Source organism: Zeus faber (genome assembly GCF_960531495.2).
Source record: "Zeus faber genome assembly, chromosome: 20".
Taxonomy (NCBI): domain Eukaryota; kingdom Metazoa; phylum Chordata; class Actinopteri; order Zeiformes; family Zeidae; genus Zeus; species Zeus faber.
Genome location: NC_137207.1, coordinates 10,519,497 through 10,536,477, shown reverse-complemented (window position 1 = coordinate 10,536,477; position 16,981 = coordinate 10,519,497). Strand labels below are relative to the sequence as shown.

The window sequence follows — 16,981 nt, the reverse complement described above, 5'->3', positions numbered from 1 at the left end:
AGTGCCTACAGTGAAAAGGCCTTGTTCCCAATAAAAGAGGGGTCTTTTGATTTCCATGGTAAAAAAAAATCTCTCTCTCTCTCTCCCTCCCCCTCCCCTTCACCTGAGTTGACCTGGAAGCCAATGTTTTTTTTGATCGGCAACTTATTTACTCTACTTTACTCTACTTTACTCTAAAATAGACGGGAGTTAAGAAAGACCGCGTGGGGTGACGCACTACCTCAAAGTTAAGGGAGACTGAGGCACTTATAAAAGAAAGGTGACAAGAAGCATCCAATCAATTTTATTTTCAAAATAACAGATGCATATGTACAAGTGTAAAAAACAAAAAAAACAAACCTAAAAATACACAAACCCCAGTGTTTTCCAATGAACCATTACAAAAAAACGACAAAAAAATAAACGTGTAATGAAAAAAAATATACTAACGTCCATGTCCAGCTTTGGCATATGTATTTGTTAAGAGCCATGAAAATACTAATAGTCCAAAGCATTGTATTTTAAACCAACAAGTTATATCTGACACACATCTATATATATATATATACAGAGAGAGAGCGAGAGATAAAACATTAAAAAAATGTGATCAACAAATACCCCTTGGTAGCTTCAATGGAAGCCAAATGTGGTTGGTGGGGGTGAGTGTTGACCAGTGAATTCCCAACCTCACCAGATAAGTCCATGTTGTGAAGGAGAGGTCGGACTGCATGGTCATTTACAAAGTCAGCAAAACAGCCGGCTCGGAATTAGGGGGCAAAGCTAGTTCAGGGATGCCAAGTAGAAACCCACAGCCAGAATCGTAGGTTCTCTGATGACAACAGGGGGCCGGTCGAAGACGGTAGAACTGGACGCACGCGCACACGCACACACACACACCCCATTACTCTTCACCATTGTTCACTCCGTCACTCATGCAGATCTCTTGGCTCTGCCATTTTCACTGCTTGGCCTTCTTCAGGATGGTGCCCACCGCAGAGATGACGGTGGTCTTGGTGCCGCTGGCCGTGGTCGTCACGGAGACGACTCCTGGAAGGGACGAGGTGGTGGTGAGGAGGGTGGGCTGGGCCAGGGTCACGGGGACCGCCGAGTCCCACTTGCTCTTCCTCTTCTGGGCCTCAGCTGATGGCAGGTCACCAAGAGAGAGAAAAGAGGAAAATAAAATAAAATATTATAAGTGTGTGTGTGTGTGTGTGTGAGAGACTCCATAGTGAACCAGTGATTTTGGCCCCGAGGCCATTCAGAGTTTACCTGTGGCTGTCGTGGTTGTGCTGGTGCTAGTGCTGGACGCCGCTGTACCCGAGGGGTTGGTGCCCTTTTTAGTGCCCGTCACAAACTCAATCTGGGGTGGGGAGAGGAGTAAAGAAAATATACGGCTTGTTACAATCTTTGACACCTGAGAATCTCTCTTTGTAGAGCGCGTGGAGGAGAGCTTGGTACGAGCTACATGTTGATTCAAGTTGAATCGCTGAGCTCTTCCAGGCCCTTAACATGGCAGCTGGGATGGTGGAGGAGGAGGCGGCGGTGATGATGATGATGATGATGATGATGACAGCAACACGTATCACATTGTTTTGTTTCCATGTTCCCTGGGACACACCCGGGCACATTCGCTTCCAAACTCTGGCACCGCTAAGGTGAGCTATAAAGCAGGAACAAACCTGAGCGGGCCAGATTACTTCTTAACACAGAAAAGCTGAAGTAGCAATAGGCTTGGCTCATAGGGCAGTGACGAGGGTTGAAATTTGGCAACCTTACTATCTGTGTGTATGTGCACGGAGAACATAAAAGTTGAAATCAGAAGCGGCTGGTGGAGACTTGCCCCTGACGCATGGAACACAACATTTGGGAAGAGCCGAAAGAATACTCAACTCTGTGTCGTTTTCCTTGACTGTTCTCACCTTCGTCCGCTCTTTCTTGGCCTTCTCCAGTTTGTCCATCTCTACTTTCTGGGCTTTGGCTGTGGAGAGCGCGCAAACACAAGTGAGGTGGTGTTGAGCCACACACACATACACGACCACACACACACACACACACACACACACACACACACTCACTCACTCACACACTCACCTAAAGCCTCATAGTAAGAGTCCTCTGACCAGCCATGAGGGTTGAACATGTCTTTTGGGTAGTTGGTTCCCAGCTCGTCTATCCCACAGAACTGGATAAGTTTCTCATAAATACTGCGAGACGACAAGAAAACACACAAATCACCAAGTGACAGCAGCAAAACTCGAGGGTGCGCTGACAAGCATCTGCCATCAATCCACGTTTGCTGGCAGAGGGTCGGAAATGAGCTCCTTCAGCGTTCATCAAAAATCACAAGTATGCTTGGTTTGTTGGCGAATTCCGGTACGTTTAAATGCGATGCGCTGTGTTCTGCCGGGTGGATGTTGCATCACCCCTGCTCTCATTTTCAAGTTAAGCCTCCTACCTGGGGTTTCTGAACTCCTTCTTTTTCTGTATGTGGCTGTTTGTGTCGAAGTCCCCCTGAAGCTTTCGCTCGTACAGCTTGTAGATTTTCTCCTGTGGCACAGACGGCAGATAAACACGGTCAACCTAGCTGCTCGAGGGGATAGAGGCCTGTGCTGTCCTCTGTTTCTGGTACCTCACAGAAATATTTCACAACCACGCTCGAACTGGCTCTAGCTGGTGAGAGCCCCGGAGCCAAGGAATCTGGTGTAAATTGGGCTTTACAGGAAACGGAACGGCTCAAAATACGTTTTTTTTTGTGGAATTTAAATCTCATCTCGACGTGTTTGGGATGTTTTCACTGTAGTTTCCCTGCTCCGGAAATAAGATTCATTATAACACAGTTGAAATGGAAACGGAAGTCCCTCGAGTAGAAAAGAATGACATTTTTTAAGAGTTTCGTCGGGATGACTGTCTCGACCGCAAGGTTATTGCATAGTTTTTCTCCTGACAAGGCGGGGTCACGCCAGCCCAGCGGAGGTTCCGCTGAGCTGTTCACTCTACTTAGACTCAGTCAGCCTCCTGCCACTCCCCGCTGACCTGCCTCAACACCTCCAGACCCAGCCTGCGTGGAGCTGGGGGCTTGCAAAAAGCAGAGAACAGTGAGCCCAGGAGAGTAGACGAAATGCTGGAGGAGACTAAATTGAGATCATATTTCACAGTGTGGCGGGGTTGATATTTCTATATCATTATCTAGAACCCTGAAATCTTTTGCATCCAGATACATCCAGTTTGCTTGGACATAGAACGTATACAAAACACCTTTTTAAATAAATGGTGCCAGGAAAAAAATGTTGCCAATAACAATGAATATAACTTTTTTTCAAGTTCAGGGTTGGTGGCGGATTTCAAAGAACATGGGTACAGTATAAACAGCATGGGTCGCTGCCGTTGTTTGAACGTGCAATCAGTAACGGTGAAGTAGAGGGGAGAAAAGCATTACATATTCAGTCAATAAAAATAAAGATTGCCGGTTCCACTGATTTGGTCAAAAATCCCATGAGAGATAATTTGGCCGTATACGCGCATGCACGCACACACACAGACACACACACACACACACACACACACACAGAGAAAAAGCACTGCTTTGGCTTAAAATGGTAATTGGCTTACAGAAAAGACACCAACATATTAAGCAGGGAAGGAAAAGCCAGATCTCAAGTGATCACTGGAGACATGTGGAGACACATGTTAATGCAAGTTGCGACTGAAAACCCTCTCAAGAGGCACTCGGAATATATTTGGAATGGATACAAGACGCCAGGTCTGAACAGGGGTAGAAAGACAGCGGAAGAGATCCTCTGACCCGTCCTTTATTTTCACCATTCTGAAGAAGCAGAGGATGAGAGACAGGGTATGCCTGGTCTTCATCATATTGTACATACAGTATGTTTTCCTTTCGAGGCAACATCACATTCTAGAAGGGCAAGGTAGGGCTGCTCGATTATTTGGAAACCTCATGCGTTTCTTTTAACTTAATAAAAAAAAAAAAAACTTAGATAGATATAAGATATCTATCTATCTTATATATATATATTTCACATGGGGGAAATAAATAAATAAATAAATACAATATAAATATATATAATATACATTTAAATAAATAATATAATCATCACTTGTCTGAGAATAGTCCGAAAAGTTCTGCGGCGATCTGCAATTATATGGGACGTTCGGAGCGGGCCGAGGGACTCTGACCGTGTCAGATCAGACTTCACTGAAAATTGCGGATTCTTTTGTCAATCGGTCTCCTTATGTGTAGCTTGAATGTTATTCTCCCTTGTAAGTCGCTTTGGATAAAAGCGTCTGCTAAATGACTAAATGTAATGTAATGTAATGTGGGGATGGGGGCCGCGGCCGGCTCGGGTTGGGAGGAGGGCGAGTTCGAGTTCAAGTTGGTCGTTGAGGAAGACCCGCCGTGTCGGTTCCTAGGGGCCTCATCCCCGCTGCGCACTGCCCAGTCGGAGAGCGGCGCGGCCGGGGAGAGAGCGGAGGAAGCCCCGATGTGCCTGAACCCCAACACTCGTCAGACTTCATGTTTGATTATAACATGCGTAATATAATATGGGCATAATTGATCTGTGCGACCACACTTTATGGGATTCAGACATGGAAACCCCTGTCCTTTACTTCAACTAAACGTGCCACATGGTACCGTCACACCGCCGGCGCTACAACAGCCCAGCTGAGAGCGAGTTTGGGGAGGGGCGAGCGTGCACCGCTGTAAAGGAAAGGGGTAGGCTGGATTTATTACACAAGACAAAACGAGAGCGTCACGGCGAAATGGAATGCGGCGCAATAATCGTTTTATCTCCATTACCTTGTTTTCATAACCGTTGGAAGCCAAAATCCTAATCGAAAATACAATTTGATTCATCGCCCAGCCCTAGAGAAAGGGCAGACTGATGGGTGCTGCCTGTTTGGCAATGATAGCAACATTTACAACATGAAAACTATATACAGTATAGCATAGATCTCATGTTTTTCAGTTCTGCTCCGACTCCCACACATGTGGCGACACAGATACTGAGTCCGACACCAGAGCTCTATTTTCTTGTTATTATGTGTAAGGTTACAAGAGGCTGTCGTAAACCACACAGCACAAAACAGCAAAAAAATATAAGAACATCCATTCATTTTTAATGTATTCAAAAGCAATTCATTTGAACTGTGCATTAAGCAGGCTTCACAGTCTTAACATTTTACCTTCACATAATGTGTGCAGGTGTAGGTTTTCAAAGTGAATATTTGAAAACTAACAAAAAAGATCAAGAAAAGGATCTGCGCCTGGAAATTTGAATGGGGATCATACGTCAACATCACCCCCATATTGGAACAGCCACGGAGTGTGTGTGTGTGTGTGGGGGGGGGGGGGGTATATAAAGAGACTACTCCACCGAGATCATAAGCCCTTGAATATAAAAATGACTCATCGATATCGCTTGAGAAATCTTAACATTAGCGCACAACAGTGCATTTCATCCAGAAAAAAACATAGCTCCCCAGTTTACAAAGCACACAATATCCAAACACAATTTATACATTCTGCATCAACAGGAAAAAGTGTGAAAAATATCAGTGTAATATCGACAACAAATATATGAAATACCACCACGCAGCACGATAGGACATCAACCACATAATGAGTATTTGATGAGGATAATAAAAATAGGGCAGAGCTTTTTATAAAGTGTTTAAAATCAGATAAGATAATGCTTTATTAAGCCCCAGGGGGAAGTTCAGGTACTACGGCAGAAGTTGACAAAATGCGTGCAGGTGACAAGTGCAAGCATATAGTTTGAGTGGGGAGTATACCTGCAGATGGCTAGGGCAGCGTCCTGGGGGTTCAGGAGGGATGCGGATCTCATCGGGTGACATGTTCCTCACTTTCTCCGAGAAAAGGGCTGGGGAGGAAAACAAAAACAAAACAAAACAAAAAAAAAAACGGTCCATGACAGACGTCACACTTAATCCCATTTATAATCTCAGAGGGTTTCACAAGACCCACATTCAGCAAAGACTCAAGCAGTCGATCATGGGGGGGGGGGGGGGGTTATTGAGAATTAACTTGAGATCATAGTATTACACATACCACCATATACATACCATGTCCCCATACTGTCCTGGATCATTATAGAACGTAATTCAACGGAAATCATGAAAATGCATATTTTATCTGCTCTGTAAATCACAGGAACTGCATGTAATTTTCTGGGATATTTAGTTCTTCAGCGGGAAGGCAGAACACAAAAAAAGTGCCAAATGACATATCAGGAGTGAGATGGGGTGTGGATAAAACAACCAAACAATTAATTGCTCCGTACTGACTGCACATGTTTGCGGAACTTCTGCGTGTCGGTTGTTTTTCCCCCCAATCAGAACTGTAACTTCATGCCTCAGCGGGGTTGGCATGGCCTAAGTCTGCAGAGATGGCCTCCGGGGCAGGGAGCGGCTGTGTCAGGGCTTGCAGACGGAGAAGGGCGGCTCCGCTCCTCACCCCTCCCTCTCAACTTGTTTTTGAGTCGTCGCGCTCCCTCGCTCTCTACATTCTATGACCGGGGGCCAAGCATTTTTCTCTGTCACTCTAAATCCCAATTAGCCGCCGAGTCTCCGTAGTCATTCAACACTGTCAAGCCCGTCCAGAATATATTGTGCAATCTGTGCAAACGCGAAAGTCCATTTTTGATTCCATTCAATGCTGAGCGTCGGCAAGTAAAAACTTGACTGAAAAAGTTTGGAAACACCCCCCCCCCCCCCCCCCCCCCCCTTCTCTCCCTGAATTGGTGTCTTTGTAGCCTCGTCAAATGCTAGCTTACCTTGCAAGATCTCAGTCTGGGCCACATTTTTCTCTTTTCTGTGTCACTTCAGATGCATTTGAGAGTGTGTAGACCTTCCAAGCCCCGGCTTGGAAATGCAGTTTGCATTCAAATTCAAAATCAAACTGCATTTCCAAACATCTCTCTTTGATGTTTATGCATTTAAGGTAGGATGACATAACTACGAGGATATAAATGCGGTTGGTCAGGCATCCCGCTGGATACTAGGTTCATGCAATTTACGAGGGTCGATCACGCATGGAAATCTATCCATGCACAGCTAAGAGGTGTATATCAAATCATAAGTATATCAAAATAAGGTTGTGGTGGGTATGACTTTCTTCAACAAAGCCAGCAGTAATTTCCGCCGTATCAAAGCCTTCTCCACCTTGCACTGATAAGAGCATCGGTTGGACCAGTTGCAAGGTCTGGGTCAACTCTCACTCCGTAGTCATGCCTGGGCAGCTTGCAGGGCTCCACGATGTACAAATTAAAGGATTCAATTGATCCTCAAAAAAAACAAAAAAAAGTACAATAAGTAATATTTTACTAGCTGGTGGCACCAACTGACCATGACATATAGCAGCAGGGGTTCTTAAATGTTGTTGACCAATGTCAGTCCGTTGGCTGTTACCTGGCTGTTGAGATTTCAAGCTCTCAAAACAGGCAGTCTGCACCCTTCTCTCTGTTAAGGAGGAAATGCCCGTCACCCCGAGACCAATCAATCAATGGATCAACCTCTGCTCATGCCAATGTCAATCTCCGCTCAATCCCTGCCCCTGAATTACACCGCATAGATCCCTATACTGGTTACACCTTATTTTGCACAAGCAAGAAGGACAAGAAGCCTTGTGGAGGAGGAGCAGCAACGTTGGTGGAGTTTTGCTGCACCTTTCAGATGCACAAATCAGGTGGTAGAATAGTGGAGAGTGGATCTGCTAGCATAACGTGTTCCCAGTAAGTAGCAGGGAGTACAGAGCGGTTTTGCCTGGGGGACTGTGCAGGAACTGACCTTTGGTCTGGTAAACGTATGAGGACATGCCACGGATGGTTGCAGAAAACCTTTCCCCTCTACTTCTTCTCTCCTCCCAATAAACCTCTCTACCCCTCCCTGCAACTCCTTGCTCTTCCCACAACTATGATATAATCATTTAGCAAAAGGGGTGGGGGGGAGGGGAGGGGCAAGGAAGGGCAGGACATACTGTATATACTTATACTGATTTGATCACACAAAGACTACGGAGCATGCAAGAATACAAATCTTAGGTATATTAAGTACCACATTGTATAGAGCATAAAATACACACTTAAGCAAAGTGGCTTATAGACAGTTTGTACATTTTATTCTACAGAACACTAAAAAGAAAAGAAATACTGTGGCCTCTGGCAGTAAAAAAAAAAAAAAAAGAAAGAAAACCTGACCAGACAAGTCAGTTGAGTCATAGGCAGTTTCTGGGAGCTCGCCATGTCATTAAACCTAGTCACAGAAACACACAAAATTAAACATGGCAATGAGTTTGGGGCCGGGGGGGCCGGTGTGGATAATAGAATCCGGTTAATCCCCCCCCAAAAAAAAAAAAAAAGATCAGTTTAAGTTGGCTCTTTTGCCACCTTGTTGTGTGAGTTTGGATTAAGCACAACATAAACTTGGGATTCCACGGCAACAATGGATGTAAAAATGTGCATAACCGACAAACCCAGCTTGCCATTTGGTATAACAGAAGTGCAAAGTTGAGGGCCCGATGTGAGACAGAATTGAACAGACCGGCCACAGCTGGGACACTGCCACAATAATCACCATCTGTTCCACTCCCCACGGAAAAAAAATTAAAAGGAGCAGAAGTCCCAATTTGTGCCCTGGAGGTCTTTTGGTGGGTCAGCCAGCGGCAGAGAGAGACAATGTCCCTCCCTTCAGTGTCCGCACAATGATGTGCGTTGAGCAAGCTGGCGTGCGTCGCTCGGCAGACACACAGTGACATTTACTGACGGACGGACTGAAGAGTCGGGCTCCGCTGAAGGAATGTCAAGTGTCAATGTCCCAGGCAGTGAGTCACACTCATCGACCGGACAACGGAGTTTAATTCCCCACATCCCACGCTTTTGTCCCCCTTTCTTTTTATTTTTGTGCAAAATGAAAGGTTGAGGTGGTGTGTGCAATGAGAGCGAACTCCGGCGGGAATTAGTCACAATCCGGTCAGCCGTCTTGCCTATGGATCATTTTGAAAGGAGGCACGGAAGTCTGGTTTGATTTTAAGACACGATAACGGCATTTAAATCAACTGGCCAAGTTCCAGCTCTGCCCTGGCAGCGAGCGACGGTGTTGCTTAAGTGCCCTTGGGCTGCAGATTTAGAATCTCCACAAGCTCCAGAAGTGCTGCTTCGACCTTTCCTGAATAGCAACCGTATAAAAACTAATCCCCTCAGGAAGTTGGAGATATTATTTTAAATGTTTTAATCACGCTTTCTCTGTGCCGCCCTTTGGTCATATAGTGCACGTCACTTCTCACTTCAGTTCCTTCACGGCCTTTTGTAAATAAATTTTATGCATTTTATAATTTTATGCATCAATCAATATATTGCTGGATGAAGAATATGGGACACAACTGACCAGTACAGTGAAAGTCCTCTGTGCAAGAGATTTATGGCTTAACACGATGTTTTAAAAGCTGCACCCTGTCTCACTCATATCCTGTTAGATCTGACTCTTACCTTTCCCTTACCAAACAGTCACATGTGCCCGCATGTACACACATAAAACCATGCAGGTTTGTAAACACCATCGTGATTCACTAGCTACTAACAGTAGCTGAATAGTTCCTGCATTTTAGCACCAATTGCCACTTGTCAATAACTCTCTAGTCAAACAAAGGAAGTAACTGACCTCAACTGTGTTGTTTACTAACTGATAAGACTGACGCACCAACACCCAATCAACATACCACAGAACATTCAGATGCTTGAGCTGGGGGGTTGTAATGTTCCTATTCCCATTTGATTTCTTTTGTGGCTCTGGGTGAGTGGCAGAATTACAGATGTTACAGACTCAGCAGGCATTGGAAGAGGTGCGTGACTGAGTGCGCGCCTACACTTACCAACTAGTTCGTTGGGGTCCTTCTTTTCAGCTTCTGAGGTCTCCTGTAAATAAGAGGAAAGGAAGCAGAGGTGTACAAAGGGGAGGATGTAGGGGGAAGGAGAGTCTTCTACTGTCATTCGACTGGACAAAAAAATTTCGATCAAGGAAACTCCTTTTTTGAGAGATATGGAAGATTAACGTTGCTCGGTATGAATGCAAGTCATAGATAAACTGATGTGAATCACGACACGTCTGGCTTTGTGACATGAAACAAAAGGCACACAAAACAAAAAGGCTTGTTTGGACAAGAAATGCAAATGTACCAGAATGCGGACAACAGAACTTGGCAGGAAGGATGGCGCGCACACACACACACAGAAAAGTGGCCAGTAAATAACTAGTCCAGTCTAGGCTGTTCCAGAGTTTATGCCTCAAGGAGAGAGAGAGAGAGAGAGAGAGAGAGAGAGAGAAAAAAAAAAGGACGCTGAGGAAGAGGGACCTTGAGCAGCCTGTAATATACAGACCCTGATCCACATGCACTGAGTGCAAAACACAGGTTCAGCAGAAGGGAACAGAGCTCCTATTCACTGGCTGAGCAGCTTTCTGACACCCCCCCCCCCCCCCCCCCCCGAAAGGTTTTGGGTTTGGAGGATGAGGAGACGGGGAAGACAGGGCCGTAAATTATCCCAAAACAGCAGTTCTCCGAATAAAATGAGAAAACCGATAAGAATGAGGCATTTATTGAGAAATGCAGGAGGGATAAAAACTCACTGTCATATGTAGATGGCGTTCCCTACATGAGAGATTAGATTCAAGACCAACCACAATCTTCTGAAAAATGTACTGAAGGAAGATTAAAGTTTCCACCATTCCACTAATCCGTTTCCCATCACTTCTACCAGCATCCCTTGCAGAAGGATAAATGCTTGAAATTTCAAGTCATGAGTATCCTCTCCTGCTGCCTTGAAAACTGTCTCAATAGTAGCAAAGCTAGCGCAATCACTCTCTCTGGGCGTAGTTAAAACACTCAGGATCGGACGAAAAACGATGAAGCTTGGAGGGGGTAACCACTGCAGTTACGAATCACTTGAAAGTTACTACTTTTTCTTATTCTACATCAATAGTTCTTGAAATTTCTAATAGTCTTTAAAGGGGACCTATTATGCTTTTCCTTTTTAGCAACTGAACAGTTCAGGGGAATCCATGAGGGGAACTAGGAACTGGGGAGGTCCCCGAGAACTGAATACCGTCATGGGCTTTTTTTTTTTTTCCCCTAGTTGCGTTGGCACTGCGCTGGAATGCTGAAGTGATGTCAGCAAACGGCGTTTCAGCCTGAGTTCCATGTTGTATTTACTCCGTAACCTTCACTGATTTCAACTTATCGGTCCACTAAAATCTGTTTATGAACAAATTTGAGGTGAGAAACAAGCAATCCCGTTGCTGGAACTTCACTCATATTATATCTACAAGCCGTCATTTAAAAGTTGGTTCTGACTTTCATAAGGCACGGGCTCATGTCGGGGCAGCGCACAGGGACGATGGTATGTTCGGCAAATGAACTTCAAAATCATGTTTTGGGGGATCTCAGACATCTATGAGACTTTTGTAAAAAGGAGCAATAGGTACACTTGAATGCGAACATCTTTGAATATGAACTATTATTCAGCATACCTGACAGGATTAAATGAAGGCATTTTAGTGTAAATGATGGTGCTGGCTGAAAAGACCCTATGTACAGCAAGATTGTGAAATTATTATTATTATTTTATAGCCATATCTACCAATCCTATTAAGCACTGAACTGCTCAACAGAGCAGGATTAAGAGATGTGTAGAGTCCTAGTTATAGCCAGACAGGATGGTACAAACATAATGTGGGATGGTTTCTACTGACAGAACAGCACCCGTCATCTGCAATTGATATTAACAATATACTACTTTTGAAAATAGCTACAAGTAGGGTCCGTCACTACAATTCAAGGATGTCTCATGAACATACAACCAATAACATTTTACTGTGCCGTATTTCTCAGAAGTACATAGAGATGTGCAACAACACGTTATTTTATTTTGAGCCAACAGAAAGGTCAGAACCTTATGAAAAGTCAGAACATTAGCTTTTGTGTACAACACAACTATCCAAAACCCTTGAGGCTGTATTTTCTATTAATTTGATTGACGTGTGTTCGCTGTTAACAGTTTGCAGTTGTTTTCTATACACTGATTCATAATGGTTAAGGCATAAAACTGGCAACACACACTGGAACTGAAAACCTTTGTTCATCGCTGACATCCTTTCTACTGCATTGTTTCTGCTTGTTTAAGGAGTGACTCACTGTCAACGGCAAGCGAACAAATCAATACAGCGGGAAGTTGGCGCGCACGCACGCACGCACGCACACACGCACACACACACTTTTCCAGGTGAAAACAGCACACTATTCATGCTTATCAAAGGGTTCCAAATTCTAGAGAGCGCAGGTTTAACCAATAAATTAAAAAAAAGTCTGAGGTGTGGACATTGGCAGAACATACATAAGCCCACAGTACCCCCTAGTGACCATGCTGCTTCACAGCTTCAAATATCATTCAAATAAGATCACACATTTCAAAGTGGTTTTATGGTCGAATTTATGGGTATGTCACTCAAAAAGACAGAGGTGAAAAATTAAGACGCAAATGACTCCTGGTCAAACAAGGAGGCTCGATTGCCTTCAAAGTCTAAACTGTGCCGAAAGTAGAGGGGGGTTCAAATACCTTCACATCATCTGTGTCCCTCCCCTCGTCAGATTCGTCAATTTCCTATAAAAACAAAACAAAAATACGTAGGTTAACACCATAGACTTCCAGCTGAGGATGAAATTCGGCGCACAAACCAAACAGAATAAGTGGCCAGAGCTGCCTCGTGTTCAGGCTGCCAGTCATTTTACACATGTACATATGATGGAATACATTCATATACAGTATATTAATAATACATAATACAATACAAAGTCAACAAGTTGAATTATCTGTTGGAGACCCGTCAGTGGACTTCAAGACAAGCCGTTGTGGGGTTTTTTTTCAGTCAGTGTGCATAAAAGGATCAAACAGCTTACAAAAATGCACAGGGACAAAATTTCAATGAGGAATTATAAATAAGGTGGATCATAAGGCGGGAAGTTATTATTTTTAAAGCAGACAATGCTGTGAATTTATTTAAAATTCTCAGGCCTAATATTTTTGTGTTCATCTAAAAATAATTCTAATATTAAAAAATGTAATGCGTTAATTTATTCTTGTTTCGATTTATTTATTTGTTTTTATGTTTAAAAATAAAGAAGTAGGCCTATCCTGTTGAAGAAGAGATTTCAGTTATGTTGTTATTTGATAGCTGGCAATGGCATGAATTTATATTAAACTGTTTCATTTGTTATTAATTTACATGTTTTTGATGTTTGAAGTGAAATAACAAAACGTTAGGCTATAAGAGCTTGATTTAAACAGAAACACATGCGGGCTGCCTGTCCCATTAATGCGACAAATCCATATGGTAGCCCTACATTATGTCGGGAATTCATATAGGCCGCAATTGAATTCTTGCATCATATACGTACAGCTGTCTCATGACTCTTTATGTTTCCATGGCTCTGTTGCATGCTACTATGTTAATGTGGTCGAAATAACCACTGAAAGTCATGCCAAGGGATTTTTTAATTACCAGATAGTTTATATGAAAAAAAGGAAGAAAAAGTCAAGAGGGAGTGATTGGGACACATTTTGTGTATCCCTCCCCGACGATGCGTGTGCAAGTGATGCACGCGCCAGCGATCCGTGCGCCAAAACAGTGTATTTTTATTTTATGTCTGCTTATGGAACGAAAAAATATAGTGTATAGAACGGTATGGAGCAAACTCGTGCATAATGGGGAAACTTTCTCTGTGACTCTCTCCCCAAACACCCACTTGCCATGCGTTATGGGAAGAAAATTATCTTAACGAGTGTACAAGTCGTGCCCCACCGCCCACACTGTTTTTAGTTGTTTTATTCGGAAGAGTGGGGCATGGCGATCGGGACGCACGGAGAGCCGTGCATATTTATGATCCCCCCTTGTTTATAATTCCCCATAAAAACCTTATCCCTGTGCATGTTGTCAGCTTCGGACTGATGATTCGACTCGTCGACTTTCAGGGGGGCAGCCCTACACCAGACCAGCAAGGATTTCAGAGTGCCAGGCAAATTTTCAGGAAGGAAGGAATTATGTTATATTATCTTGAGTCTTAAATCTTGGTTCCTATGGTGTGTGCTAAAATCCCAAGACCTTGCCAAATCCTATGCTATGGACATGGATGCTGAGTCTAACCATCCCGGACTGGTCCTGATGACTGTATCTCTACTGGAAGCGTTACCTGCGGTGCCATGCACCAGCACAATACACTCCTATACTGTCTAGTTAACAAAGTATGTAATATAGTACATAACCTAATGCTTGTCGTATAATGCCAATAATGAAATTCATTGTAGCCTGCGGTCCCTGGAGGCGGCATTCAACCCTCTGTGATCCCTTCTCATGGCTTCTCCCATTTTCCGCCACGAGGGGTTTTTTCTTTTGAGTTTTTCCCCCTTTCCTGGATGGGGGTTGAGACAGAGGGGCGCGACTCTGAAAAGACAAAAGCAAAATACTCACAGAGTTGCGGGAGCTCTCGCCGCTGTCGTCACCTCCAGAGCCCTTGTCGTCTGGGTCCTCCACCCGGGTGACGTCATCCTCTCCGTAGCTCGCAGAGACTAGACCCACTCCACGACTCCCTGGACATACAGTTGGGGCAGGACGGGTTTATCAAGACATCGCGAGGAGTCTAGGCATAGTGACGCTGTTTTTTGCAGTTGAATCCGAATAGCAGACGGTCGCACACCGGATCTACAACATTAGAACTGCACGCGAGTCGCCGTAATAACACGAGAAGCAGCTACCGATTAGCAACATGTTAACGTTAGCATGCGACTTTGGTTCCGAACTTTTCACAAAACCCCAGTGCACCTCTCCCAGCTTTTACTTCATTCCGAACTACAAAAAAAAATTAAAGTTACAGACCCGTCTCTTCCGTTTCTGGGTCGGAATCCGGCTCCGAATCGTCTCCATAATCCGCCAAAGACGACAGCAGTGAGCTCTTTTTGCCGCTCGCCATATTTGCTAGCAATGCGTCGCAGAGAAAATACGTCATATTACGTGATGACGGACATGCGCACGCGCATATGTATTCCGGAAAGTATTTACTTTAAACTTTTAGTTGACTTTTAGTTATTAATTGCAAAGACCAAATGTACCAAAGTATATGTTTGTATGTATGTATGTATGTATGTATGTATGTATGTATGTATGTATGTGTGTGTGTGTGTGTGTGTGTGTGTGTGTGTGTGTGTGTGTGTGTGTGTGTGTGTGTGTGTTCTATTACAATTAAGAATCACAACACATTGAATTGTATGACAACAACATTTATTACCAATATCAAATCCATAATTTAGACAGAATACATGACATGATTATGTCACAATAACAGCAGCATTTATTACCCATATTGAATCCATAATACAGACAATATACTATATATACATGCACAATTTACTGCTTTTACACTTCAGATATGAATTGTTGACAGGGGTGTACTATATATTGTCAAATGTTTTTATTTCCAAGGTTTATCACTTTTTGATAATCGCATTTTTCACATTTGTTCCTACGTCCAATATTTATTCATTTTCTCTTTGGATGAATAAAAAATAGTATCTGCCTATGACATAGGAATTAATTCTTATTTCTGAACGTATGATTATCCTATGCCATCCTACTCATCATCACTGATACAAGGACTTTATACTGGTGCAAGACCAGTCGGTAAATTGTGAAACAGATGGAAAAAAACTGGAAACCCCTGGTGATTCGTTGTAAAGTAAATAGATAAAGTTTTGGTAACCATGTGGGGGAAAAAAAAGATATTTAGACTACATTCCACCTTGATTTAAGTGTGACCTCATGTATGTGTGGATTTTTGAGTTGTGAACTTCCTTTTGACTTTTTTTCCTGGGACACAGAAACATTCGTAGAATAAAGCCAATAAAGCCAGGAACACAATCATCACCACAAATGTTGCAATCACCACAAGACCACCATACAGCCACGTGTCATTATTCAGACGATGGTGAAACTCTTCTTGGAGCTCTGTCAGGCTGTAGAGGGAGATGGACCGGTTGAAACGCGGCATCAATTATGGTGAAAAAGAAATGTGTTTGTAAAAACCTTTGGATTAGTTCAGGTGATCATTCATTCAGGTATAAGTGGAGTATCATGACAGGAGTTGTAATGCATTTTTGTGAAGGCATTTTTCGACGTCATCCTTATTATATATATCATATCATCGTCATCCATCAAATTTTCATCATCATCACATTGAACCTTGATCTGAGTCAGCTTGTGTGTTTAGGACTCTCCTGCACTTATCTGACTTTGTCACATTTCCCAGTTCCCCTCCTCAGTGGACTAAGCTGCATACGTTTGGTTTTTTTTGTGTGTACATTTGCTATTAGGTCCTTGAATGTACAAAATATATATACGGGAATGAGATGAGATGACACTACTCACCGATTTAGGACGGTTACATCTGATCTCCTTTATCAAAAGTGATGCAACCAGTAACACATGTTCATTTTGCCACCAGTACTTACTACACCCCTGAAAATCTCACCTATTCATGGACATGATCTTGCTTGAGAGTTTTCCAGGTCCGGCCTTGTTTTGTCTGGGTTTGTGTTCCGTACCTTGGAATTCTGCCCGGGTCGGTGGAAACGGAGTTAATGTTTAACGATAATGTTGAGTGCTGGAGGTAAAGGAGAGGCCTGGTGCTCAGGTATGCATACAATAGCTCCGTCTCTCTCACAATTTAGATTAAATTAACAGGTTTGATCAATAAATTAAAATTTGTTTATTTTTTGGCAGACCTCATGCACTCATGCAACAGGCCGTATAAAAAGAGGTTAGTGGGAGAGAAGTTTTGATATGCTGAACAGTTATAATATAATATAATAAAATGTAATACCAGAAAATCCCTGGTGAGATTTTACCTTCTTCGGTGTATGCTTCTTTG

At 43.3% G+C, this 16,981-nt stretch overlaps 1 protein-coding gene across 1 annotated transcript; it reads right to left on the bottom strand.

The window, feature by feature from the left end:
- Positions 1-267: 267 nt before the first annotated feature.
- Positions 268-15,028, bottom strand: sap30bp (SAP30 binding protein; the record flags this gene model as incomplete). Its single annotated transcript, XM_080021364.1, has 10 exons — positions 268-1,119; positions 1,249-1,339; positions 1,899-1,957; positions 2,071-2,183; positions 2,435-2,526; positions 5,791-5,879; positions 9,884-9,926; positions 12,621-12,665; positions 14,530-14,648; positions 14,935-15,028. The coding sequence occupies 10 exons, from the start codon at positions 15,026-15,028 to the stop codon at positions 938-940; spliced, it is 927 nt and encodes a 308-aa protein (XP_079877490.1). The 3' UTR covers positions 268-937.
- Between the last annotated feature and the right edge of the window lie 1,953 nt (positions 15,029-16,981).